The 27,268-nt window shown below is 48.1% G+C and overlaps 1 protein-coding gene across 2 annotated transcripts; it reads left to right on the top strand.

Moving 5' to 3' along the window:
• Positions 1 to 10,014: 10,014 nt before the first annotated feature.
• Positions 10,015 to 26,794, top strand: Timm44 (translocase of inner mitochondrial membrane 44). Of its 2 annotated transcripts, XM_008824140.2 has the most exons (13): positions 10,015 to 10,083; positions 12,321 to 12,416; positions 16,503 to 16,673; positions 17,948 to 18,028; positions 18,683 to 18,832; positions 18,934 to 19,073; positions 19,365 to 19,450; positions 20,083 to 20,175; positions 20,267 to 20,391; positions 22,087 to 22,137; positions 25,147 to 25,236; positions 25,812 to 25,922; positions 26,221 to 26,794. In XM_008824140.2, exons 1-13 carry the CDS (start codon positions 10,039 to 10,041, stop codon positions 26,338 to 26,340), a joined length of 1,359 nt encoding a protein of 452 aa, XP_008822362.1. In that variant the 5' UTR covers positions 10,015 to 10,038; the 3' UTR covers positions 26,341 to 26,794. The 2 variants fall into 2 exon arrangements, with proteins under 2 accessions (XP_008822362.1, XP_008822363.1); XM_008824141.3 differs by lacking the exon at positions 12,321 to 12,416 and having other exon boundaries at positions 10,020 to 10,083.
• The last annotated feature ends 474 nt before the right edge of the window (positions 26,795 to 27,268 follow it).

Below are 27,268 nucleotides of genomic sequence, written 5' to 3'. Positions count from 1 at the left end.
TGGGATTTCTGATCCTGATTTCCCCTCTCTCCTGCAGACTTAGCTAGTGTCCTGTGCCCAGAGGGGGACTCTGTTATAAAAGCACCAGGTGCTCACAGCCAGCATCTCGGCTATTATCCCCACCTTGCTCCATAGTAATCTTTCTGATGGGAAGTGTGGGAGTGGGGGGGCAGGGCAGGGGTGGGTCTTACCGGTCTCTGGAGGCTACCTCAGGTTTATCTGTTAAGAAATTCTCATTTCATGTGCTTTCTGCTGTCTGAACAGCCTTCTAGGAAAAAAAAAAAAAAAAAAAAATCCCAGTGTATTTCTGGGGAGCTGGGGGAGGGGGACTTTCATTTGCCAGTGTCTAGAAGGGTTCAGCTTTGAAAAATGGCATTCTAGAAAGTGATTTTCATCCCATTAAGGGTTCATGATGACTTACAGAGGCCTGCTTGAAAGGGGACCATCCCAGAACCCAAGGCCTGGGGTGTATGTAGCTCAGTGGCTAAAGTACTTGCCAAGCATGAGAGAGGCCCTGGGTTCCATCTCAGCACGGGCAGGGGGAGGGGGTTACAAACCAAGAGAAACTATTCCTTAAAAAATTTCCCCCATAATTTCATTCTGTTTTTATTGGCAAGATAAGTGCATTCCTTTTGTTTGGGAATTTGATGAAGGAAACAAAAGAGAATCCAGAGTAGATAATGCTCATTCATTAGAAATTTGGTTCTGCAAATACCAAAGAGGCTTTGAGTTCTCTTGACCTGTGTGGCTTCCCCTGCTGGTGGTTCCATGTTGAACCACCTCCACATTCTCCAGCCTAATTCTAGTTGAGTTACCCATTTTTTCTCTGCGAGCCTCTCTGCCCCTATTGAAGTTTTTCCAGGTAATGTGCCAACAAATGCTGGCTGTGCCTCATTGCAGTACTGTGACTGTATCCCCTCCTCCCTGTACTTTGATGCCCTCCTCAGCCACCATTTTGCTTTACTATCTGAGAACTAGCCTTCCCAGGAACCCAATGCCACTGTACTGGGTGGGTTTTGCCCCCTGGCAGTTGAGTTCTCCTTGCCAAGGGCAGCTGCCTTAACCTTCTGAGAGTCTGCTCTTGGCAGTAGTTCAGGAACCCTCCACTCAGCCGGGGACTGAACCTCCTGGCTGTAAGGAGGCAAGATTGGAGTCCCCCAGCTGGCAGGTGGGATCCCTTGGGTCAGAAAAGAACTAAGAATAAGCTGACAGGGGCCTCAGACTCTTCCTCGCAACACCTCTCCCTGTTCCTTCCCATCTTCCCAGGATCTGCCTCGCCTGATGGGACCTGCTCCTGAGGAAGGATACCTGGGGTTTGTCATATGTGAGGGGTTGGAAATTCTGTCTCCAAACTTCCCTAGACCACCCCAAAGTCACAAATGCTTATTATTGAGGGGTACAGTCTTTGGTGAGCAGTAGAGCATGGCTCTTAATCCTAGACAGGGATTCACACAACTTGGACTTTTAATAATGATTGTATTATGTTTTCCCACAACCCTTCACAGATATGTTTTTTTTTCTCTCTCTCTCTTGGTCATAAAAAAATACTTATTTCTTGTAAGTCACCAACTGCCAAGTATCTACATTAGGCCAATGGAGACTTTGAGAATACTACGTGTTTGGTCCCTCCCCCTGAAGAGAAGGCTTGTCGGTTGGTGGGGGCCCCCCACTCTTCCCAAATGCCGTTTTTCCTTCACACTGGCTTGCTTGGGGGGAAGCTTCTACCATCTGATTCCCATGTTGTACACTAGATGGGTAGACATTTTTGTATATTAGTGTGTTCTCAGTTACCAATTTGTTTTATATGAAATAATTTATTTTTCGGGAACCTTTTTTTTTTTTTTCATTTTAACTTTGTTTTTACGTGGGTTTGTTTTCAATAAAGTCTGACACTGCTGTCCAAAAGTCAACAATAAAGTGAATCCCATTGTGTTCTTTGGAGGATGCTTATGTAATTAGCCTTTTCAAAGTGATTTTCAAAGAGAGACAGCGGGGGACAAAAGCCCTCATCCATTTCCCATCTCCCCATTGCCTTTATTATTATTTTTCCTTCAAATCCTTGTGAATAAATGTTCTTCAGTGTTTTAGGAGGAAAAAGCAGACGTAGATTTTGATAATCCAGAAGATTTCAGATAAATGAAGCTTTGAAAGAAGACCATTTTTCAAACTTTTAGTGACGTGTGAATACTTTTGTCAATGGCTTTCTCAAAGAGAATGAAACTTTTGCACCATTTTCAGAGTTTTTATAGAGATGCCAAATTGATATATTTACATGTAATGGAAACATGAAAAAACGTTTTATTAAACAATTGTTCATAGCTGTGTAGACATTTTAATTCAGTTTCCAAAGCTCTTCAAAAGCGTATTTGGAAGTATGGGGCGTTGACTGATGATTCTAAACAAGTCAGTTGTCCGAATACTCAGTTCCTTCCACAGTTATCAGGTTTGTGTTAAAAAGCTGTATGTTACCAATGACTGGAATTCTGTGATATTTTGGTAATAAATGAAGTGGGATCATTGAGACATGATGGTGTAGGGGTGATGGTGTGTGACTTGTCAGCAGCCCACAGCCAAATAAAGTGTCAGGTGCCTTCCTCAGTCTCTTGACCTAGCAGAGAGGGAGCCTGTGGACAGCCCAAGTATGCTGTGTATCCCTTGTGGCCCTCCAGCTTCTGCCCTGGAGTTTCCTCCTCCCCTGAGAAGCCCCAGAGTTCCTGATTAGACACCTCTTTCCCAGGTTGGATCATAACATGAGTACACGAGCCATAAGGAGGGAGTAGGACTCCATTTGTCTTGGAGAGACAGGAAAGTAAATAACTCTTTTACTGAGTGATACAGGTGGGATGGGGTTCTTGTTCTGTTGATAGAGTGTTTGCTTTAGCATGCACAGAGCCACAGCACCACAAAACCCAGGCCTGGTGGCGCATGCCTGTAATCTGAGCACTTGGGATCAGGCCTTCAAGCTCATTTTCCACTACATAGTAAGTTTGAGGCCAGCCTCAACTACATGAGAACCTATCTCAAAAAAAGACCTCAAGGTCAGGTTCTTACACTTCCTGGCCTTCAAAATCTGCTCCATCTAATCGTTCTGTTTTCTGAAGTTGAGTTTTCTTAAGTTAGTGGTGGCGCACTTGGGAGGCAGAGGCAGGCGGATCTCTGTGAGTTCAAGGCCAGCCTGGTCTACATAGTGAGTTCCAGGACAGCTGCAGCTACAGGAAGACTCTGCTTCAAAAAAAAAAAAAAAAAAAAAAAAAGTTTTGCTATGGGGCCCTAAGAGTCAGTAAAAGATGGGTAGGAGGGCTAGGAATGGAGCTCAGTTGGTAGAGTGAATGAATGAAACCCAGGGTTCCATCCCCAGCAGTCCATAGATGGGGTGTGTGGACATAGCACCTGTTGTGTGGACATAGCACCTGTAATCCTAGCACCAGGAAGGTAGAAGCAGGAGGATCAGAAGTTCTTCAAGGTCACCGTTTACTACATAGCAAGTTTTTAAGACTAGCAGGGATACATGAGACCCATCTCAACTCACAGCAGTTGAGGTTCTGGGTCTGGAGAAGAAATTGCAGCATAGAGAACTGAAGGGAAGACTTGGGAGTGGCTGTTGAAGATCCTCCCCAGTTGAACAGACCTGAGCACAGAGGTTGGCTGTAGGGGTGGGATAGCAATGGGAAGTGGACCGGGGAATTGGTTTGTGGAATGCACATGGAGGCCATTTTTTCTCTTGTCAAGCCCACTGGAGAGAGGCCTTGTGGATCAGTGTATGAACTGCATGCCCTCAGTCCTAGCCCCGTGTCTGGCCACAGGTTAGTGTGGAAGGGCTGGGGACTGAGGTCCAGAAATCATCTGAATCCCCTAAGGGAAATGCCACAACCATCAAGGGATTCAGGGGAACTTGGAGATCCAGGTGGGGAGCAGGTTTTACCTCCTTCGCCCACATAAATATCATGGCTGAATTGTCACCAAATAGATAGACTGTCTGGTTAGATTCACAGGGTACATGGCAACAAAGGACCAACAGCTCCTCAGCACTATCTTGGGGTGGTAGTTGGAAGCGATCCCAAGCCCATGGATTACAAATACAGAAGATCCTATATACAAAGTGACTTTCTGGGCCAGTGAGATGGCTCGGAAGCTAAAAGTGCTTGTCACCAAGCCTGATAACCTGAGCTCAGTCCCCAGGATTTACACATGATAGGAGAACTGACACCCAAAGTTGCCCTTGGATCACATTTCATGGTGTGTGTGCAAACACAAAAGACAATTTAAAGTTACTTTTGCCTAGGTATAGTGGCACACACATTTAATCCCAGCACTGAGGAGGCAAAGACAGATCTCTTGAGAGTTTGGGGCCAGCCAGGGCTACATAGTGAGATCCTATTTCAAAATTTTAAAATGAAAAAACTCTTAGGGTCAAGCCCTGCATGGTGTTGTATACCTGTGATTCCTTCCAACAATTAGAAGACAGGAGAATCAGGAGTTCAAAGCCAGCTTCAGCATAGTGAGACTTGGTCTAAGGAAAAAAAAAAAAATACTGGAGAGATGGTTCAGGGTTAAAGGCACTTGCCACCAAGCCTAATGACCATAGTTCAATCCCCAGGACCCATAAAGTGGAAGGAAAAAACAAGTTTCCACAACTTGTCCTCTGACCACAATGTGAGATGCACAGATACACAGTTTTTTGTTTTTTGTTTTTTGTTTTTTTTTAATGGGCATGGTGAGATGAAAGCAGGAGGATCAGAAGTTCAAGGTCAGTTTCAGCATAGCTTTTAAGACCAGCCTAAGCTACATGAGACTGTCTTTAAAAAGGCCTACCTGATCCAGGTGTAGTTACAGAAACTAGTAATTGACAGCATTCAGGAGTCAGCGGCAGAAGGATCTCTCAAGTTCTAGGCCAGCCAGAACTGTAGCAAGACTGTCTTCAAAAGGTCCACTCTCAGGTGCATGCAGAGTAGATTCTCAATTAGCTTGGCTCTGGTCCATCATATGAAAAGATCTGACTATACACAGAGAATCCACATGTTGCCCTGCCAACAGGAAAGAGCCACAAGCCAGAGATGACAAAGAATTGGAACTGAAGAAACGAAAGATGAGAAAACTCCAGAGTCTCCAGGATGTCTTATGCCTCCTGACTGCTGGGATTAAAGGCATACACCAGACCTGACTTGTTGAGTTGTTTTTTTCAGTGTTTGTATGTGACAGAGTACATGTATGTACATCACTTGTGTGCAGGGAGTTGTGAGCTGTTATGTGGGTGCTGAGAACCAAACCCAGGTCCTAGAGGAGCAACAAAACACTCTTAATTGCTGAGTCATCTCCTAGCCTCCCCCACCCAATTTTTTCTTTTATGGGTCTTGCCTGTATGTATGTAATGCATGTGGGGAAGCAAGAAGAAGGTATCAAACCCTATGGAACTGGAGTTAGGAATGATTATTAGCCACCATCTGAGTGCTAGGAACCAAACCTAGATTCTCTGTGAGAGCAGCCAGTGCTCTTAACTGCTGAGCCATCTCTCCAGGCCTCTTGTTTTTTAGACAAAGTCTCACAATGTAGTTCTGGCTAGCCTGGAAGTTGCTATATAGACCAGACTGGTGGTGTCAAACTCAGAGGTCTGCCTACCTTTGCCTCTAAAGTGCTGGGGTTAAAGTTATGTGACACTACACCTGGCTTTTTTATTTTTTGTAATGGGAATAATTATTAATCACCTCCTGGCTTTGTTGGAAGGACTAGAAGGTCAGCCATCTGAGGTGCTATCCACAGAGCTAGTTGGTTAAGATGGGTACAATGTAAATTAATGGGAGAGCCTTGGAGTACACTGTTAAGAGTATTAGTTTCCCTGTTGATGATGTAAGAAAGTTTCAGCGTTGGTATTAACAGCTTCATATCACACAAAATCTGGGCCTTTGAGATAGCTCAGTGAGTAAAGGCACTTGCCACCAAGCCTGATGAACTGAGTTCAAGCCCCAGAACCTGCATGGTAGAACCATCTCCACAAAGTTGTCCTCTGACTGACACTCCTGTAACCCCAGTATTCAGAGGTAAAGAGTTTTATGAGTGGTGTTTTTAATATATACTATTAGAATATATACACTATTCTTTTTAAATTTTTTGCTTTATTTTTTATTTTATGTGTATGCCTGCATGGGTATTAGCATACCTGTGTTATGCAGTGCCCTCAGAGGCCAGAAGAGGGTGTTGAATTCACTGGGACTGAAGTTAGAAATGGTTGTTAGCTGTCATGTGGGTGCTAGGAACTGAACCCAGGTCCTCTACAAGAACAGCCAGTGCTCTTAACTACTGAGCCATCTCTCTAGTCCCCATTACACTATTAGCATTTTTGCAATTTTGAAGTCCTGCAAAGTGTGGTGGCTCAACCTATAATCTCAGTACTTGGGAGGCTGGGCAGGAGGATTGCTGGGAGTTCAAAGCCAGCCTAGGCTACTTATCAAGACTCTATCAAGAAAAAGGAGTGGGTGGGGGTGGGGTGGGGTTCACTCAGCAGAGTACTCACCTAGCATGCATGAAGCCCTGGGTTCCACCTCTAACACTACATAATCTAGCATGTTGGTGCATTCCTGTAATCCCAGCACTCAGGAGGGGGATGCAGGAGAATCAGAAATTCAAGGTCATCTTCAGTTAGAGGCCAGCCTGGGCTCTATGAGGCAGGGCAGGAAAGGAAAAGAGAATGAAAGAACAACAACAACAAAAAATCTACAGAATTAAAAGTTGCAAACAGAGTACCCCACCCACTCCCCATATGTTCTCCCAGCTGTCACCATCTTACCTTCTTTGGACAGGAAATATTTCTTGGAAGAGTCTATTCACCTGTTCCCTGTTCCCAACCACTATGGAGCTGGGTAAATGTTCAGTCAGTGGCTCTCCAAATAACCCCAGTGCACCTGACTTTAGCGTTTGCTAATTTCTCTGGTGAAAATATTCCCACCAAGGCCCATGTCATTATTAACAAAGTGCCACCAAAGGCAGCACTGGTGGGAGATGAGTGGTCCATACACATAATATAGAAGCAGGTATAGTGGCACATGCCTGCCATCCCAGCACTCCAGAGGTAGAGACAGGAGGATCAGGAGTTCAAGATCATCCTTTGCTACACAGTTAAGTTCAAGGCCAACCAGGGCTACATGAGATCTTGCCTCAAAACAAAAATGAAGACAAAAGAAAACAATATAACAGTTAATGCATCACTGAATGCCACAGACTTGCATTGTTAGACATCCTCATTGCTGTGAACATCATGGAGTGTTCTTGAAGGACTGGAGAGATGGTTCAGCAGTTAAGAGTACTTGCTACTCTTACAGAGGACCTGAATGGTTCCCTGCACCCATGTCATACAGCTCACAACTGCCAGTAACTTCAGCCCCATGGGATCCAGTGCCCTCTTCTGGCCTCCACAGACACCCATATGTACATAGAATATACTCATAGACACACATAAGTTTTGTGAAGATAGAGTGTACTTGGATGGGCATGGATACACTTGGAAGGCAGAAGCCAGCAGATCTCTGTGAATTCGAGGCCATCCTGGCTGATGGATCTGGGCCAGCCAGGGCTACAGGAAGACCCTGTCTGAGAAAACGGAGGAAATTAGAATGTACTTGAACAAACAGAGATGGTGTCAGCCAAGGTCATTGTACTTGACCACTCAAAGCAATCAAGATGGTGTGGAGGCTGAAGAGATGGTTGGTCCTCAGCATCCACATGGTGACTAACAACTGTCCTTAACTCCAGTTTCAGAGGATCCAATGCTCTCTTCTGACCTCAAAGGACATTGCACGATGTGTGCACTTACATACATGCAAGCTAAACACATAACATAAAAACAATATTTTAGCCAGGCGTGGTGACACACCTTTAATCCCAGCACTCGGGAGGCAGAGGCAGGCAGACCTCTGTGAGTTCAAGGCCAGTTTGATCTACATACAGGACAGGTGGGGCTACAAGGAGACCCTGTCTCAAAAAGAAAAAAAAAAAGCCAGGTATGGTGGTGCACACTTTTAAAAGAAAAGGAGCTGGTGTGGTGGTGGGTGGTGTAATCTCACCTTGAATGTTGAATCTTTCATAAACAATAGAAACCAATGCAATCAAGAGAAGAGAAGAGGAAAACACGATATATGAGGTCCTGTGACCCTTGGGGCAAAGATGGAATCTGTTCTTTTAATTCATTTATTTTTATTTTTTGAGTGTTTTGCCTTTATGTAAGTATATTTGTGCGTGCAGTGCCTGCAGAGGCCAGAAGTCAGCGTTGGATCCCCCAGAACTGGAGTTAGGGATGGTTGTTAGCTGCCATGTGTGTGCTGGAAACCAAACCCAGGTCCTCTGCAAGAGCAGCAGCCAATGCTCTTAACTGCTGAGCCATTTCTCCAGTTGCAAAGATGGAATCATGTGGTCTGATGGAGCATTTTGTAGCCCATGACTGTAAATAATCTCAAAGGCACAGATAATAGTAATATATAAGACTCAGATGATGCATTGGGAGTGGTTGTTAGCTTTATGTTAATGTAATCCATTTGATCCTACAACCCATTATTAAATATTACTGTGTTTAAAAGCAGCCTGCATGATTCCTGAACATTTATCACTTGGCTATCGAAGCACAAGCTCAATCTAGCCCACCTGTGTGAACCTGTATCTCAACCCACTGAAAACCGGCTTCTCTCATCCAGTCCAAACCCTGCTGCTTCATCTATCTCCCCAGGCACTTTGTGTTGCGTGCATGTTGATGCTGGCGGTTAATTGTTGGTGTCTTCCTCAGTTGCTCTCCACCGTCTTTTTAAAACCTTTTTGTTTTATGTGTATGAGTGTTTTGCCTGCATGTAAGTGCACCCATGCATGCAGAGGTCAGAAAAGGGTGTCAGATTCCCTGGAACTGGAGTTACTGACGGTTGCAAGTCACCATGTTGGTGCTGGGAACAAAACCCAGGTCCTCTGCAAGAGCAACCAGTGCTTTTAACCACTGAGCCTGCTCTTGAGCCCAAACAGGTGTCTCCCCAAAGTGCTTAAAAGGACAGGCCTCATCCTTCCCTCTTGCTCTTGCAGCAACTTGCTTGGTGACCTGTCAGTTGCTGTCAGTCAGTTGGGCCTGGTCAGATAGAGGCAGAGTCACTATTGGTCAGTTAGAAACCAACTGAATCCATCCTCGAAGTTCTCCCACCCATATGCACATCTCTGATGCTAACACTGAGCTGTCTCAAACCTGGCATGCACGAAGCCCTAGGTTAGAGTCCCAGCACCGCAATGACCTGTGGTGATGCACACCTGTCACCCCAACACTTAGCAAGTGGAGGCAGGAGGATCAGAAGCTCCTGGTTATCTTCAACTACGTAAGAGGTTTTGAGGCCAGCCTGGACTACAGGACAGCCTGCCTCAAAATAAAACAACACAACCATTGAACTGTCTCAAAGACAATCACTGCTCTGGACTGAATCCTGGATCCCCTTTAGGCTCTGCTCTTAAGTAGTCTCTTGCCCAACTACCCAAGTTCCACAAGAATGCTGATCGCCTGAGCACTCTTCCAAAGCCTCACTCATTTAAAAAACAAAAAACAAAAACAAAAACAAACCTCTCTAGGAATTCCCCGCCTCCCATCAGGCCCACCCGTCTCCTTACTCGCTCTCTCTGCCCAATCAAGAGACAGACGTCTACCTATCCTAACCAACCCGGCCGGGTCAAGCTCCAGCTCTGTCTCGGAACCGATACCTGAGCCTATTCTAACTTCGCCCCTTCCCAGGCTCCCCACCACCACAGAGCTCTCTCCCTACCCAATCAGTTGCGACTACCTATTCTAAACTCCTCCCCCTCCCAGGCTCCAACCCGTTCGCCGAACTGGCTTTTTCCTGCGTCCTAGACTTGTACCTATTATTCTGAGCCCTGTTTCCGTCACAGAGTCTGTCATTTCCACCCAATCAGAAGCTTTTCCTTCTAAACCCTGCCCTCTCGCGCCTGCTTTCTCAGGGCGGTTCACTGCCGTCGCAGATGGATGACGCCATCTAGGCACGACGCGGGAAGGTCACGGGTTCTTCCAACATGGCGGCGGCGGCGCTGCGGAGTGGCTGGTGCCGCTGTCCGCGGGTGAGCACATGCGTGGGTTGGTGAAGCAGAATGAAGGGGTTTAGGGCACCCAGCCTTCAAAGTCTTCAGTCTCTGGGCTCTCGTGGTCTTTCCCGTGGGCTCCACGGCTGGCTTGAGGCTGGGTCAGCAGAGGCCTAGGCAAGGAGCACGTAGCCTGAGGGCGGGAACCGAGCGCACTTAGCAACGGGCAGCGATGTGCGGAGCCTGGCGAGCAAATCCCACGTGCACCGGGGAGTCCCCGGTGGTCGAGGAGGCGGTGTCCCGAGAGAAAAAGTAGCCAGATGAAGGTTAAAAATATATCCAACGTGTGACATTCACAGCTCCCGTTTAAATGTCAAATTCTCTGCCGAGGGCATTTTCTGCATTGCCTCTCAACGCTCCCAGTGAAAGTGTGGGAGGTAATTGTCGCCCTGTCTAGGAACTAGGACTCATGGCTTAAGTCAGTAGGAATCAGGACTTGTCATGCACATTCAGAATACAGTTCTTTATGTTGCTGCTGTCTGACCCTATTTTCGTTTCTTGAAACTGAAGAAAGGTTAATTGACCTGCCCACAGGCCCAGAAATAGTAGGTGACTCACGTGACTCAAAGCCTAGCTCAGTCTGATTCCAGAGCCAGAGTGTTAACGCGACGGAAAATGTGTTGTGGGAATGGAATGTAAGGCAGCAGCAAATGTCTGTGAATCGAGACTGACTTGAGGGACGCTCTTTGTCTTTGAATTAGGGTGTAAGGATTTGAATTTACCTGTGCTTAAATTTGGGGGCAAGACTAAGGCAGAACCCACCTCAGGTTTCACTCTACTAAGATTTCTTTCTCTCCAGCATTTTTCTCTTCTCTTCTTGACATAGCTACTGATGTTACTTGTATAAATTAGTGACTAGTATTCTGAGAAAAGTTAAAGCAAGTTATTACACTCCCACCCAAGAGTTATCTTTCATAGGTATGTTACCTATATGTTTGGACCTTGAGATCTATTTTTTTCCTTTTTTCATGTGTATGAGTATTGCATGCATGAATGTAAGTGTATCCAGTGAGTGTAATGCCTGCAGAGGCCAGAAGAGAGTGTTGAAGTCCCTGGAATTGGAGTTAGGGATGGTTGTTAGCTACCAGTGGGTGCTAGGAACTGAATGGGGTCCTCTGCAAGAGTGGCCACTGCCTTTTAACCAATGAACCATCTCTGCAACCTGACCTTGAGATCTTGTTTGGATGTTCTAGCTGGGGTGCTCTTGTATACTCTTGATGGGAAAAGCAGTTCTCTAAAGGAAAAGGTCATCCTAATCAAGGTCATCCTCTTGGATCTGTGAGGGAGGAAGGGGATACATGCCTAGCTAGACAGATTAGGTGAATCAGTCCTGGCAATCAGTGGGGTGACAGATGTTGCAGCCAGATCACCCTCACATCTGAACCTGTATAAGTTTGGGATGTTGCTTGTGGCTATACAGCTAGGAAGTGGGGGATGGAGAGAAAAAAAATCCACAAAATTAAAAGTCATTCTGGTAGGTCATTTGATTTCAGTGCACTAAGTTTCCCATGCTGTTTACAGCTTCAGGTTCATCATTTGGTCTTTCTTATGACATTGGCTGGGTCATTGCCCAGAGGGACTCCCTTACATTAGCTCTGCTTTCAGAATCCTTGACCAGGACATTACAAGTTTATTCCATAATTTCCCCTGGATCAGTAAGTTAATTTGTTTGTCTCTGAAAGTTCAGGGGACTGGCAGAAGTGGGATGGGCTTGACTAAGGGTTAAGAAGTTGGGGCTGGAGAGATGGCTTAGCAGTTAAGAGCACTGACTGCTCTTGCAGAGGACCCGGGTTCGATTCCCAGCAGCCACATGGTGGCTACGAACCGTCCTTAACTCCAGTTCCAGGGGAATCCAAAGCCCTCTTCTAAACTCTGAGACACTGCACAACATGGGCGCACTCACATACATGCAGGCAATACACACACACATAAAATAAAAATAAAATTGTTTCTTTTTTTTCAAAGTTTAGGCTTCTCCCTCAGGTTGGCATTTCCTGGTACCTATCTGTCCATCTCCTCCCCTAGTTTCAGAAGCAGGAGTAAAGATGGAGCATTTTCTCTTCCTGCCAAATTCCTGTGGCGTTTCAAACTTTACATAGATCTCAAATTGTTTAGCATACAATAGGCACGCATTCTAAATCAGCAGATGACTCACAAGTGACCCTCACATTCACCTTCTTGTTTGAATGGATTGTTCTCTTTTCTCAAACAATTAGAGATGTCTGGGCAATGGAGTCCAGTTTCTCTCCAATCACAACCCACCCAGTGGTTCGAGCTACCAGATACGCTGGCCAGACGGAGAGCTGCTACTGGTGAGTGATCCCAGATGCCACATGCAAGCAGACACAGTGGAGGTCTGAAAAATTAATTCTGTGAGGGTCATTTTCAGGGGTGGGTGTTCTATGTCCAAGACTTTCAGAGGTACAGAGATCAGTGGACCTTGTCTTCTGGGTATCTCAAGATGTGCTTGGTCAACCTCGTGCTCAGTGTTGTCAACAGCACGGCGCTCCTTCCTCACCAAGTAGCACATCAACTACTGGCTAGAAAAAGCACCCCTGTATCAAACCACCATCTCTCTCTCTGTGGCTCCTGCCCATGTGTAACTCACTAAGGACAGCCCTTTTAGTGTTGGGATAGAGTCACTCCATGATTCCCTGGCTCTCACTGTGTCCTGGGTGCTTCTCTTCAACCATGCGTCTATTAGCATGTCTTGATGGCATGAGGAAGAAAGCCCCAAACTTACATGCTGGGGCTGCCCACAGCCTCTCCTCCAGTCAGAGCCCTGACTCATCTAGTTCCTCATCCTGTCTTGGGGCCATTCGAGGAGTGAGACAGGCCCTAGTGATTCTTACCCTGGCTGCCATTCTTCTCCCTTGTGGCTTGACGGGCCAGAGAGACACTTGACATGGTCAAATGGTCCCTCAGCCATTGTGACATGCCTAATATGTGTCAGCCACACATGGCCACTCCCTGTGACTTTAGTCGCTTCATTGTTCCTTAAGCTTTGTCTTTTTTTTTTTTTTTTTTCTTATATCCCAGGCTGTCCTGTAGCTCACTAAGGATGCCCTTAAACTCATGATCCCCCTGCTTCTACCTAACAAGTGCTTTGGCATTTTACTTTTTGTTTAGTTTTTATTTTTATTTATTTGTGCACATGTGAGTGTATGCCACACGTGTGCAAGTGCCTGCTGAAGGCAGATAAGGGCATTGGATCAGCTGAAGCTGGAGTTACAGGTGGTTGTAAATCACCCAACTTGAGAACTGGGAAAAAAATTTAGGTCCTGGAAAAGCAGTAAGTGCCCTTGACCACTGACTACCAAGTCATCTCTCCAGCCCCAAGTTTGACTTTTTTCTCAATCTTGCAGAGTTCTGCCTGCCTCTCCTGGGATTAAAAGGTGTGTGCTACCACACCTGCCCCAAGTTTTACTTTTGATAGACTTTTCAGAGTAGTTTTAGCTTTACAGAAAAGTAAACGGGCTTGAAATATGTTTCACTTGGTAGAGTGCTCTTATAACATTCACAAAGCCCTGGATGCATCCCCAGCACAACATACACTGGGCATTGTAGCACACTTCTGCCATCCCAGCATTCTGGATGGAGGCAGGAGGATCAGGAGTGCATGGTCATCCTCAGTTTCAGAGCAAATTGGAGGCCAGTCTGAGCTACATGAGACCCTGCCTCAAAAATAAATTAATAAAAATTAAACAAAAAGTACAGAGGGTTCTCCCTGACCTTTTCCCCCATTGGTGTTCACAGGTCCCCTGTTAGTCATATCTCCCATTGTGGATGACATTGTTACAGTTGATGACCCAGTGTGAATACGTTGTTAAGCTCTGAAATCTGTGGTTATTGTCCAGTTCATTTCTGCTTTATAAACTCTGTAAGTTTTCTGACAAATAGATAAAGACTTGCCTCTATCATTGTAGAGAGAATTTAGAATATGCAGAGCAGTTTCACTAACCAGGCTTGATGGTGTACACCTGTGGTCCTCAGTACTCACTAGCCAGGTCTGGTGGCACAGCTACAGTCCCCAGCACATGGAAGCACGAGAATGAGGAGGTCAGCTATATAGCAAGTTCAAGGCTGGTGGTTCCCAGACTTTATCTAAAAAGAAAACAAAAAACCACACCTAAACAAGAACAGGGGCTGTCGAAATGGCTCATGGGTAAAGGTGCTTGCTGGGCAAACCTCACAGTCTAGATGCCTGGAACCCATTCCACAATATTTTCCTCTGACCTCCACATACGAGCTGTGATATGCATGCACACATTTCTTCTTACTCTTCATCCTCATCCTCTGATCTTCACCTGTTCATTTCTCCCTCCCCTGGACCTTTGACAACCACCAGAATGTCCCGTAGCTGGGCAGTGTTACAAGCCTTTAATCCCAGCACTTGGGAGGCAGAGACCTCTGTGAGAGATGTCCCACAGTTGGACTCACAGCAGTTTGTGGCCCTTTCATAAGCCTACCTGTCAGTTAGTTGGATATGTTTGCAACTTTATCATCTTTTTTTAAATTTCTTTTTTATTTTTCATTAAACACAGCTTTATTATATTTATACTTACATTTTTTTGAGACAGGGTCTCACCGTGTAACCTTGGCTGGCCTGGAACTCACTACATAGTTCAGGCTGTCCTGAAACTCATAGATCCACCTGCCTCTGCCTCTGAAATACTGGGATTATAGATGTGCACCACCATGTCCAGCATGAATTTTATCATCTTTTTTATTGTTTTTTCTTTTTTATCATCTTTTTAAAAAATATGTTTATTTTTATTTTATGAGTATGAGTGCATCTATGCTCATGTAAGTGCACCCATGTCATGCAGTGCTCTCAGAGGTCAGAAGAGGGTATCAGATCTCCTGGAGCTGGGGTTACAGTCAGTATGTTGTTTGCCATGTGAGTGCTGGGATCTGAACCCTGATTGGAGCGCTCACGCGCTTTCTCTCTCTCTCTCTCTCTCTCTCTCTCTCTCTCTCTCTCTCTTGTCTTTTTGAAACAGGGTCTCCCTGTAGCCCCAGCTGGCCTGGAACTCACAGAGATCCACCATTCCCAGCCAATTTCACCATCTTTTGAGAGCTGGTTTCTCTTTATTGTGGAATAATGCTCCCCATACAGGATGACATCCCCAGATGTCCTTGAGGGATTGACTGTAGGACTCCCCTTTGGATGCTCCAGTCCTTGTGTACAGTGGATTAGTATTTGTGTAGAACCTATGTAACATCTTCCTGTGTAGTTTAAATCACCTCTCATTGGTTCATGTTTTAGTTTCCTTTCTGTTGTTGGATAAAACACTCTGACCAAAAGCAACTTAGAGGATAGGGTTTATTTCATCTTACACTTCTAGTCACAGTTCCTCACTGAGGAAAGGCGGGGCAGGAACCTGAAGGTAAGACTGCTTGTTATTCCATGCAGATTTACCTTCAACCAGGGAAAGTGCTCACAGCCAAGGATATACAGCAGAAAACAAGGAGCACTGCTTGGCAACTCGCTCGGGCCCAGAATGGGGGCATGGGCTGGGACTACCTACGGTGGCCTGGGCCCTCCTACCCAATATCTGTCAGTTCAAGGCCGTCACCCACAGACATGGCCTGCAATCCAATCTAAGAAACCCCTCAGTTCAGACTCTTCTCAGGTAACTGTAGGCTATGTCAGGTTGATAGTTAAAGCTACCTAAAAAAAAAACTTAGTAACTTCTGCATTATCCTCCTTTTTAAATTACTTTTTTTTTTTTTTTTTTTTAAGGCAGGGTCTCACAATGTAGTCCTGACTGGCCTCGCACTCAGAGAACCGCCTGCTTCTGTTTCCCATGTGCTGGGATCAAAGGCATGCGCCACTACCCCAGGCTCTTAATTGCTGCAGCAGTGAACATCAATGCGATTCTTTATTTTTATTTTATGTGTATGAGTATATTGCCTATATGTGTGTAAGTATACCTGTGCTGTGCAATGCTTGAGAAGGTCAGAAGAGGGCATTGGATTCCACTGGAACTTGAGTTATGGGCAGTTGTTAGCTGCCATGTGGGTACTGGGAATCAAACACTGGTCCTCTGCAAGAGCAGCCAGTCCTCTTAACTGCCGAACCATCTCTCCAGCCCCGTGATACACTTCTTTTGTGTATGTGTATAATGTTGGTAACATCAGCAGATATGGAACCTGAGGCTATCTATATAGGGCTGGCTATGTCAGTTTATCTTAGGATATTTCTGTAAATCATCTTCTATTAAATGAAAAGAGATGTCCATTCATTGGTAAAACACTGCTATCAATAGGAGGGAGAAGCTTTTACGGTCCCTTGTGGGCTCTGTGTACTAGCCAGGCATTATTACCCTGTGTGCCTTTCTAGTCTTTTAATTTAAATTAAAAATTAATTTTATCTTATCTTACATTGTTTCTAGACCAGATCCTATTCCTCTGGGAACAGAAAAGGGTTCTTGTCTGGCTTGCTAGATAACATCAAACAAGAACTAGCCAAAAACAAAGAGATGAAAGAAAGTATAAAGAAGTTCCGAGATGAAGCCAAGAAATTGGAAGAGTCAGATGCCCTCCAGGAGGCCAGGAGGAAATACGTGAGTACCTCCTCTCCAGATCCTTATTCCCAAAGCAGGCCTACCCTGAGCCAGGGCAGCTGGGGAAGTCAGCTTGCTTATCCTGAAGCAGGATCATAGCATGGATTTGAAGGAGTCAGGGGCCAGGGGCTGCCTGGGCCCCCTGATCCTGCATGGTTCTCTGGCTCTAAGGTGAGCCAGGCCTGGAGTGGTCACCTAGTTGGCAGAGTTGTGCTTAGCGTTTCCAAGACCATGCATCCATTGCCAGCACTGTACGTAACACAGTATAGCCACAGACCAACCAGCAGCATCATTTTTCTTGGGAGCTCTGAGATATACAGGTTGTATCCTGTCAGGTTGACACCTATGTCAGGTGACCCATGGAATGAAATCTTGGAGCCATGATATTCTTGAGAAGAGCTGCCGGTTGTGGTGATGGAAACCGAGTCATGATGCTGGTGTCGTTAGTGCGTGCCGCTGCCTCATCTTCTGTGTGTGTGTGTGTGTGTGTGTACACGTACATGTGAGCATGTGAGAAGGTGTGTACATATTAGTATTAGCATGTGAAGGCCAGAGGTCAGTGTCATGTATGTTTCTTTCTTGATTGGTCTTCATCCTATTTTTTGAGATAGCATCTCACTGTGTAGCTCTAGCTGGCCTGGAACTTGCTATGTAGACCATGCTGGCCTTGAACTCAAAGAGATCCACCTGCCTCTGGGGGTTAAAGGTGTGCACTGCCACACCTGGCTTCCACCTTATTTTTTGAGGGAGGGTTTCTCACTGAACCTGGTGGTGCTAGCCAATAAGCATCAGGAATGCATCTGTCTCCATTGCCCAGTGTCATCCCTCCAACAGTTGGCTTATAGGCAAAGCCTCAGCAACTGGCTTTGACATGGGTGCTGGAGATTGAACTCAGGTTCATTTGGATGGCACTCCTTATGTGGTTTCAGCCCAGTAGAAGATGGGCTTGTGCTATCAGTAAGGAATGAGTTTTCTGGGGACAGAGCAAGGTGGGGGGACCCAAGGTTAAACTATAGAAATGAGATGACCACTGAAGAGTGGACGTCAGGATCCCCTCCTTCCACCCGGTGAAGGTCCCGTGCTCTGGAGGTGGCTGCCAAGTAGGCCCAGCCTTACAGGCCAGAAGGAATGCTCAGGGTGGGCAGTCATGGAGTGATGAGGTGGGAGCTCTGTAAAAGTTTCAAGTACCAAGAAAATGCTCCTGAGGAACTTGCTCCTATGGTCAAGCTTACTGTAGTATCCAAATAAAAAGAAATAATATCCTTTGACCCTAGAAAACCATTGAGTCGGAGACTGTGCGTACCAGCGAGGCGATAAAGAAGAAGCTGGGAGAGTTAACGGGGACGGTGAAGGAGGTAATGGGCAGGCCTGGGGCTGACCTGGTAGCCAGGGGTGGGTGTGTGAGTGGCTTCAGGAAGCATCAGGAGCACAAGTGCATAGGATTATGAAGCCATACTGGCCCACTTGTAGGATGTAACCATTTAAATCTTGTGACAACAATAATAAAACGGTAAAGTGGGGATTTTTTATTTTTTTTTAAACAATTTTATGTGTATAAGTGTTTTGTGTGCATGTATGCAAGTGTAGCCGTGTTGTGCAGTGCCCACAGAGACCAGAAAAGGGCATCGGATATCGTGGAACTGGAGTTACACATGCTATGTTGGTGCTGGGAACTGAACCTGGGTCCTCTCTGAGAGCAGATAGTGTTCTCAACTGCTGAGCCATCTCTCTAGCCCATGGGGATTTTTGTGCTTCCTGGATAACAATAGAAGGAGGGTGGTGCTCCACCCCAGGCCAGGGTGCAGATGGATACAGGGTCCTCCAGAGGGGGCAGCACTTCATACTGGGTTTGGCATCTTCCCCTCACTCTCCCAGTTGCTTCCTGGGAATCCTGTTTCTGAGAATTCCATTCCTCTCCTCCCCATTTCAGGGAGAGGCTGGACTTGCAGAGTTCAGCACCCCAAGTGGAATGGAGTGCGAGATTCCCCCCTCTGCCTCTGTCTCAGTAGAGTCTTGATGAAGTCAGTAAGAGTGACCTGGGCCGGAAGATCAAGGAAGGGGTAGAGGAGGCTGCCAGGACAGCCAAGCAGTCGGCAGAGTCGGTGTCCAAGGGTGGGGAGAAGCTGGGCAAGACTGCAGCCTTCAAAGCCATCTCTCAGGTGAGCTAAGCCTGTCTCAGGCAAGGTGGGTGCAGGGGCACGGACCCCTCCCTTGGGGCTGCTGGCCCCCCAGCAGCTGTGGGTTTACTGCTTTCCTACAGGGTGTAGAATCAGTGAAGAAGGAGATCGATGAGAGTGTACTTGGACAGACGGGGCCCTACCGCCGGCCTGAGAGGCTCCGAAAAAGGACGGAGTTTGTGGGAGAGAAGTTGAAAGAAAGCAAAGTGTTCGAGCCCAATGAGTAGGTCCCAGACTGCCCGAGCTGCCCCTGGCCACCTGCCATAGTGTCTATTGCAAAAGCCCCAGGGGAGGCGCCTGTCCATGTCTGTTTCTTTTTGGGGAGTTCCTGGCTTCCTTCAGAGGAGTGGGAGTTGGAAAAGGAGTTGGGGAAGGAGAAGGAAGGCCAGGTCTTGGAAGCCTCTTGGCATGGAGCCTCCTCTGCTGCCCTTCCAGTGGTGGCAGGAGGGTTCAGGGCCCTGGGGTGGTAGTCCTAGGACTACAGCTTGTGGCAGCTGCCTGCCTTCTTTCCCAGGGAAGCCCTTGGGGTCGTGCTGCATAAGGATTCCAAATGGTACCAGCAGTGGAAGGACTTCAAAGACAACAACGTGGTATTCAACCGTGAGTGTAGCCAACCTGCCAGCTCCTGGGAAGGCTAGGAGCAGCAGACACTAGCTAGGCACTAGATAGAGCTCTGCATTACTAAATGTGAGGTGAGGACCAGAAAGGGCTGCATGCGTCATGGGGCCACCCATCCATCTGGCTGTAGAGTCTGTCGCTGAAACACCGGGTGATCACCCCTCAGACCATAGTTAGGATGCAGGGGGAACTCTGGGGTTCCCAGGCTGTGCCAAGGCCCTGGGGCAGGCTCTGGAGTTGCTGTTGGCTTTCAGCTGGGCACAGGATTTCTCCAGGACTGAGTAGACAAGCCACACACCCTTGCCCCATTTCCTGTGAGGACTACTAGAGTCCTATTTCCTTTGTAGTGGAGGCAACCACCAGCAGGGGTGGCATCCCAAAGTTTGCACATCCCCTCTGGGGCTGCAGCCAAGGGTCTCTGCATCCCCGAAGATAGGTGGGTAGATAGAGTCCCTGTGCTGAGATGAGGCAGGCTCAGGCTTAAAGATCCCTAGCCCAGAGCTACCTGACTTGTGTCAAGGAGGAGGTGTTGCAGAGAGTCCCCAGAAACTGTGCAGTCAGGGCATCTTACCAGAAGGTGCCCCTGCTCCAACTCCTGCACATGTCCTCCACAGGGTTCTTTGAAATGAAGATGAAGTATGATGAGAGCGACAACGTGCTCATCCGGGCATCCCGGGCCTTGACAGATAAGGTCACTGACTTGCTGGGTGAGTGCAGACCCCCAGGACTATCCTGTCAGCCCTACCTGTCAGTGGGGGTGGAAGCTAGGCACTGAACTCAGGGTTCCTCTCCCTACAGGGGGCCTGTTCTCCAAGACAGAAATGTCAGAGGTGCTCACGGAGATCCTTAAGGTAGACCCAACCTTCGACAAGGACCGCTTTCTGCGGCAGTGCGAGAATGACATCATCCCCAATATCCTAGAGGTATGCCCTAAGCCCCGATGGGGCCCTGGTCTGCTGCACCATCTCTCTTTCCTGAGAGGTACCCTGGGACCAGGTCCAGAGTTACCCCCAGGGGAATCTGGCTGCTGGGAACATCTGCTTTCTGAGCAGATACAATACTACCTGGCTCCTACCTGACTGTAACTGCCCCACAGGCAGTTACTGCCCATGGCCCTTTACTGCCTACAAATGCCTGACCTTACCCCACCCATGACATTTAGGGGTCTCAGAAGAGGGCTCTGGCCTTTGGCTGAACTTTGTCCTGGCTCTAGTGCTGGTGGCTATAGAGGTTTCTTACCTTTCCCATGGGGTATGATAGCTCTAGGAATGAATTTCCTTTCCTCTTTGTGGTCAGGCAGTCACTACTCCCTCCCCTTGACCCAAGGCCTTTCTCTGCACCTCCAGGTATGGTTTTCCTAAATCTGTTTACTGGATATTGCTAGGAGCAGGGCCCTGGGCCTTTCAGATATTAGGAAAAGCAGACATCACACTGTGGCTCACACCCCAAGTGTTCTGACGAGAGGCTGTCTGGGGCCACTGTCTCTGGTAGCTGAGATCTGGAGTCACAGTCTATGGCAGCAGAGGAGGAAGGGGGCCACTGTCTTTTGGTGGCAGGGGAGGAAGGGAGCCACTGTCTCTGGCTGTCTCCGTGTCCATGCTCAAGTGCTATCACCTCGTTGGCTTGTTAAGCCTGAAGTTCAAGTCTCACTCAAGTTGCAGTGTGGCCCACCCACCTTGAGGCTAGTTGTCTGCCTCTCTGAAGCTCCCAGGAGTGATTGGATCCTGGGCAGCCCCAACTAGGTCAGGTCAGGCCTTCCTTACACCCTTCACATAACCACAAGAAAGCTTGTCCACCCCCGGGCCTTCCTCTTGCCACCTGTCTCCACACCTGCCACCTCCATATGGTCCTCCCCCTCTCTCCAGTTTCTCAGCTCCTTCTGACACTTTGGGCAGGGCTGGGAGGAGGTGGGGAGGGAGCAATGTGTAAGCACAGCAGCTGGCTTCCAGGCTGCAGAGATTTTTGGTCCCAATTTGGCCATGGTTTTCCCTGTGAACACCTGGCTGTTTCTGGCTTTCTTTTAGAACATCTTCCTTACTCTCCTTACCAGAGCTAGCCAGCCCTGTGCTGTGTCCTCTACCTCAAGAGCATCCATCTGTAGCCTACCTCACTGTCACAGTGGTGAACCCTGCTGTTTAAAGCTATGGTGTCATTAATGCCTTTAATCCCAGTGTTCGGGAGGCAGAGGCAGGCGATCTCTGTGAGTTCAAGGCCAGCCTGGTCTACATAGTGAGTTCCAGGACAGCTGGGGCTGCAGGGAGACCCATCTCAAAAAAAGCAGAGCTTGGTCCCTAGGGAAGCAGAGCAGACTAGATTACTCAGGTCTGAGAGCTGGACACACAGGGACTCACTATGGGGATTTCCCTGCTCTCCCTGTTTTTCCTTGCCATGTATCCACAAGACTAGAGCTGTTTGCACATCTGTAGTACAGGGACCTGCCCCCCTCTCCCACAAGCTGCCACCTGACCCAACCTCCTTCTCTCCCTAAGACCTAAGCCCATGGGCTTGAGTCCAGGGGTCTCCAGGAAAGACTGATGCCAGAGAATGTTCTTTCGAGTTCTCTGCCACAGAAGCCCACTCACATTCTCGTGCTTATTTTTTTCCCTTTCCCTTTTTAGGCCATGATTTCTGGAGAGCTTGACATTCTGAAAGACTGGTGCTATGAAGCTGTGAGTGCCGCTTTTTCACTTTTTCTTTTCACACTAAAAAGAAAAGAAACACCAGAAGGCCTGGGGTGTACCTCAGGTTAGGGCGTTTGCCTGGTGTGTATGGCGTCCTGGGTTCTAGCCATAGCACTTTGGAAATGACTGGTATGGAGATCTGCATGGGTGGCTGTTTGAGAAGGCAAGACAGGGCCATGTCCGGTGGGAGACAGGTCGTCCTGTCTGACACTTAGTTCCCACAGAACCCGACAACCCACCCATTTGTCCCTTCCTAAGCATGTGGCACACAGGTGCCCACTCATCCAGCATTGGGTCCTCTGCTGAAAGTTAAAAATGTCAGAAATGATCCCCTCCCTGCTTAGTGCCTAAAGCATAGCTCCTAACTTCCACATAGCTGCTAGTTTCCCTGTGCCCCCTCCTTCCTGACCTCTTATCCATCATAAACTGATTTGGGTTATGGATGTGGTTTTGTTTTTGGATGCAATACTGGAGCGCCAAGCCTGCTAGGCAAGATTCTACCATTAAACTATATTACCAGCCCCGTAAACTAATTTTGGGGGTGGGTGTAGTGTGTGTGGTATATTCGTAGTCTCTCGTACGTGTGTGCATGTGGAGGCCTGAGGTTGGCCTCAAGGATCTTCCTTATTTACTCTCTGCCTTATATTTTGAGGCTGGGTCTCACTGAACCCAGAGCTCTGTGTTTGGGCTGCTTGGCTAGCCAGTTTTTTCCAGGGGGGATCCATCTTTTATGTGGGTTCTAGGAATCCAAACTCCAGTCCTTATGCTTGCACAGCAAGCGCTTTACCAGCCATGCCATCTCCCCAGCTCCAGTGAACCAAGGAAAGTCCCAGAATGATTCATGCCACAGATCAAGATGAGGTTCCAGGGTAAGGTGGTCTGTGTGTCTCTCTTTTCATCCCCAGTTCAGTGGTCATGAAGAGGACCTCACCTAAGGTAGCCTGGGGTGTGTGCAGGTTGGGGTCCTGGGGCTCAGAGGGTGGAAGAGGTCACTTGAATGTGCAAAGTTCCTTTGTCACTCCTGAGCCCCACATATGGCAATCATGGGCACCCCACCCAGACTCTCCTGGTCCTTGACACCCCTCAGCTATGAATACAGAAGTACAAGATACCTCAGCAAGTCCTCCTAAGATCCTGTAACACAGATCAAAACAAAAGTGCAGATAAACTTCTTGCCCAGGGAGAGACAGTGTGTCCTGAGAAGGCTCCAGCCACTTCCCAGAGTCAGGGCTCAGGGACCCAGGCCACTGTCAGAGCAGGCTGTGGGGAGACCAGCAGTGACCCCAGGTTCACATGCCGTCTGCTCTGCTCCTGGCAGCCTCCCTGTCCTCATGAGACTCCAGCTGCCAACTGGTCAGGCTACTTCACCTCATCCTACTGGCTTCTGGCACTGTCTCCAGGCGGGGTGTGTGTGTGTCTGTCTGTCTGTCTATGTCTGTCTGTCTGTCTCCATGTGTCCCCATCCCTGTCTGTTCACCTTCCAGCTTCTTTGTGAAACAATCCAGTCTTTTTTGGCTCATCCTGTTCTATACCCAGCTCACAAACAACTTGGAAAAAGCAGAGGAAAAGATTCTGTCAGGTTTTCTTTTTTAAATACTCCCTTGCATGGGTGACTATGCCAGGAGGCATTTATGAAGGTTTTTCTTTTTTTTCTTCTTCTTCTTACCTTGAACCACAAAGATGTGGCTGATCTACTCTTCCTAGAGTGATCTAGTACCCCCTGGAAGCTCGGCTGAAATCCCAGACACTTCCAGTAAAGTGTTCTTAAAATGCTATCTTGCATATAGCTCGGCTTTTAGGACTTTTGCCTAACACTCATGAAGCCCTGGGTTTGACCCTCAGTACTGCATACACTGAGTATGGAGGTGCCTGTCAGCCCTGAGGAAGTGGAAACAGCAGGATCAGGAGTTCAGAGCCATCCTTATCTATAGACAGAATTTAAGGCCAGCCTGGGCTACAGGAAACCCTATCTGTAAAGCAACAAACAACAGAAACCCACCAAGTAGGGTTGTGTGTATATGCTTGTATGTGTATATGTGTGTATATGCCACAACTGCTTTGTGTGTATATGATATATATGTGGTGATCAGAGGACAATCTCAGGTGTTAGTCCTCACCTTCTACCTTGTTTGGGAAAGGGTCTCTTGTCCACTGCTGCTATGCCAGGCTAGTTAGCTCAAGATCTTCTGTATCCACTTCCCATCTCACTACAGGAATCCTGGTATTGCAGGCATGCACTACTGCACTCAGCCTTACAAGGGTTCCAGGGATTTGAACTCAGGTCCTCATGCTGGCACAACAAGTGATCTATCCCCTGAGCCAGCTTGCCAGCCCAGCACTACTGCTTCACCCCCACTCCCAATGTATCAATTGTATCTATAAAAGTATTTGCCTGCTGGGCGTGGTGGCACATACCTTTAATCCCAGCACTTGGGAGGCAAAGGTAGGCGGATCTCTGTAAGTTTGAGACCAGCCTGATCTACAAGCCCAGGCCAAGCCCAGTGAAGCTGCTGAGAAGCTGTAGCTACATGTGCCCCCAGGCTCCTGAGACTGTTCTGTGAGAGCTCTTGCTCCCCTCTCACCCCCCACCCCCAGGCACTGAGTTCTAGGGCAGCCTCACAGGTTTAGGACAAATCCTAGAAGACAGCTGATTCCACGCCAAGACTCCAAGTGAGGTAAATCTGAGAGCGAGAGAGATCAGCCAAGGAGCCACCCCCTTACCCTGGGAGTGTACTTTGGATGATGCTCTGGAATTACCTACTTCACTGATTAATACCTCTCTCACTGGGGAGTCTGGCTCTTTCCATAATGAGAGGCCAGAATGCAGCTCTAGCCAACACAGAGTGGCACCCTCCTCCCACTTGGACCTGTGTTCTCAGCCTCTGCTGCTCCTGGTGTCAGTCAGCACACACCCAGGCAACTGGAGCACAGAGTGTGACCCAGCCCCCCTCCCCCACAAGTGACTGACCACATGGACCTTTTGGCTTTTTATTGCAGACCTACAGCCAACTGGCCCACCCCATTCAGCAGGGCAAGGCCCTGGGCCTCCAGTTCCACTCCCACATCCTGGATGTCAGCAACGTGGACGTAAGTGCCTTTGAGGGTCCATTGCCCCCAAGATGGGACAGTCAAAGCAAAGAACCAGTAGGTATAGGAGGCTAAATTAAACCCGGTCTGGTGCTTCCCACCACTTGATACTAAGGCAGAAAGATCTTGAGTTCAAGGTCTGCCTGGGTAACTCAGTGGCACCATTTAAGAAGAAAAAGTAGCCGGTGTGGTGGCGCACACCTTTAATCCCAGCACTTGGGAGGCAGAGGCAGGCGGATCCTCTGTGAGTTCGAGGCCAGCCTGGTCTCGAGTGAGTTCCAGGCATTTGGAGCTACAGGGAGACCCTGTCTCAAAAAGACCCAAAAAAAAAAAAAAAAAAAAGCTGTAGCTCAATGGTTGAAGGCCTGAAGTTGTCCATGTGAAGGGTCCTGTTGAAAAATCACTCCCCCAAAGTGGGCAGGCCCTGGTATGACATGCAGGACCCTGGACCAGGGACAAGGTGTCTAGGCCTGTCTCCTGCAGGGTGAAGCATGTGGACTTTTCACCTCTAGGCATGGTAAGGGTGGGTTGGGGAATATCCTTTTCTGAGATCCATACCTGTCTGTTTCCTGCAGCTGGCCATGGGCAAGATGATGGAGCAGGGCCCAGTGCTGATCATCACCTTCCAGGCACAGTTGGTAATGGTCATCAAAAACCCCAAAGGCGAGGTGGTTGAGGGTGACCCGGTGAGTGATGGAGCAAAGAGATGGGAGTTGGGAACCACCTCCCATACACAGGCCCTGTGCATGCCTGCTGGGAACCGTCAGGGTTCTATGTTCAGGTGGGGTTGGAGAGAAATACCCCATCTGGGAGTTGGGACCTGATTGAGGTCAGAGGACCCACCATCTGAACAGTGCCAGGAGCCAGCAGCAAGGCACTTCTTCCTGGTCCTTCCTATAGCCTCCCCTTCCTCCCATAGTAACCCCTCTTCCCTGTGCATGCCTGGCCTCTCACCTAGCCCTCATTTCTGATGGGTCTCCACAGGACAAGGTGCTGCGTATGCTATATGTGTGGGCACTCTGCAGAGACCAGGACGAGCTCAATCCCTATGCTGCCTGGCGTCTTCTGGACATCTCAGCCTCTAGCACAGAGCAGATCCTCTGAGGGCATCAGTGGAGATGAAGGAGCTCCAGGGCTGGACCACTGTGATGTGAACACAGAGGCACCTGGCACCCCTGACACCAGACTCTGGCTTCTGCTCTGTGCTTTTAGGGCAGCTGTGAAACAGCTGGATGAGGAAAGCGCTGCAGAGTGCTGAGGGTGCCTAGCAGGGAGATGCTCCCAGAGTGCCAAGAGGGGCTGCTGGCAGCCAGTCACCGTGGGCATGCCAGTTACACTGTGCCAAGAGGTCCCCAGCCCAGGGACTCTCTGGTAGGCAGGAGGGTGAGGCCCCACCTGCTGCTCCAGTGGTTCACTGGCCATGCCAGCTGTGCCACTTTAGGTCCTTATTTTTTCTTTCTTTCTTTCTTTTTTTTTTTTTTTTTAAATCATTGCTCTTACTTCCTGTACATAAGGCTGAGATTTGGACATAATAAAACAACCAAAGTGCAAAACACCAGCTTGCACGGTCTGAGGTGTAAGTCTCTGCTATGGGAGGCTGGAATTGAAGGCTGTCTCAGGAGGGCTGTGGAACAGGCCCTCTGGTCTTGGAGAGGCCCCCAAGGTCAGTGAAGGAGCTGCAACCCAAAAGCGTGCTGCCTTATCAGGCCAAGACCCTCCCTGCCCGTGTGGGGAGAGCAAAGAAAAACTGCGGAGAATTACTCTAGCTGTCCAGGATCTCTGTTGAGTTGTGGGGTCTCTTGGGACGAGGCTGCTTAAACGCCCGTAATTGATATTTGCGAGTTGGCTGGGAGAAATATAGAGGGGCTGATGGAGATGCAGGCTCTGAGATCAGAGTGGCGTGACCAAGGTGGATACAGGCAGCTGCCCACACCCTGGGGATCATCCTGGGTGTTTGTGCAGCTCCAAGGGGTTGAGGCTGCCTCCAAAGGCGCCTGAGGTGGGGGAGTTCAGTCTCCAGGCAAGCCTGGGC

Source organism: Nannospalax galili, unplaced genomic scaffold, assembly GCF_000622305.1.
Source record: "Nannospalax galili isolate Female #2095 unplaced genomic scaffold, S.galili_v1.0 scaffold1009, whole genome shotgun sequence".
NCBI classification, from domain to species: Eukaryota; Metazoa; Chordata; class Mammalia; order Rodentia; family Spalacidae; genus Nannospalax; species Nannospalax galili.
Note: the sequence above shows the minus strand (reverse complement) of the source record. Positions and strands in the feature narration are given on the sequence as shown.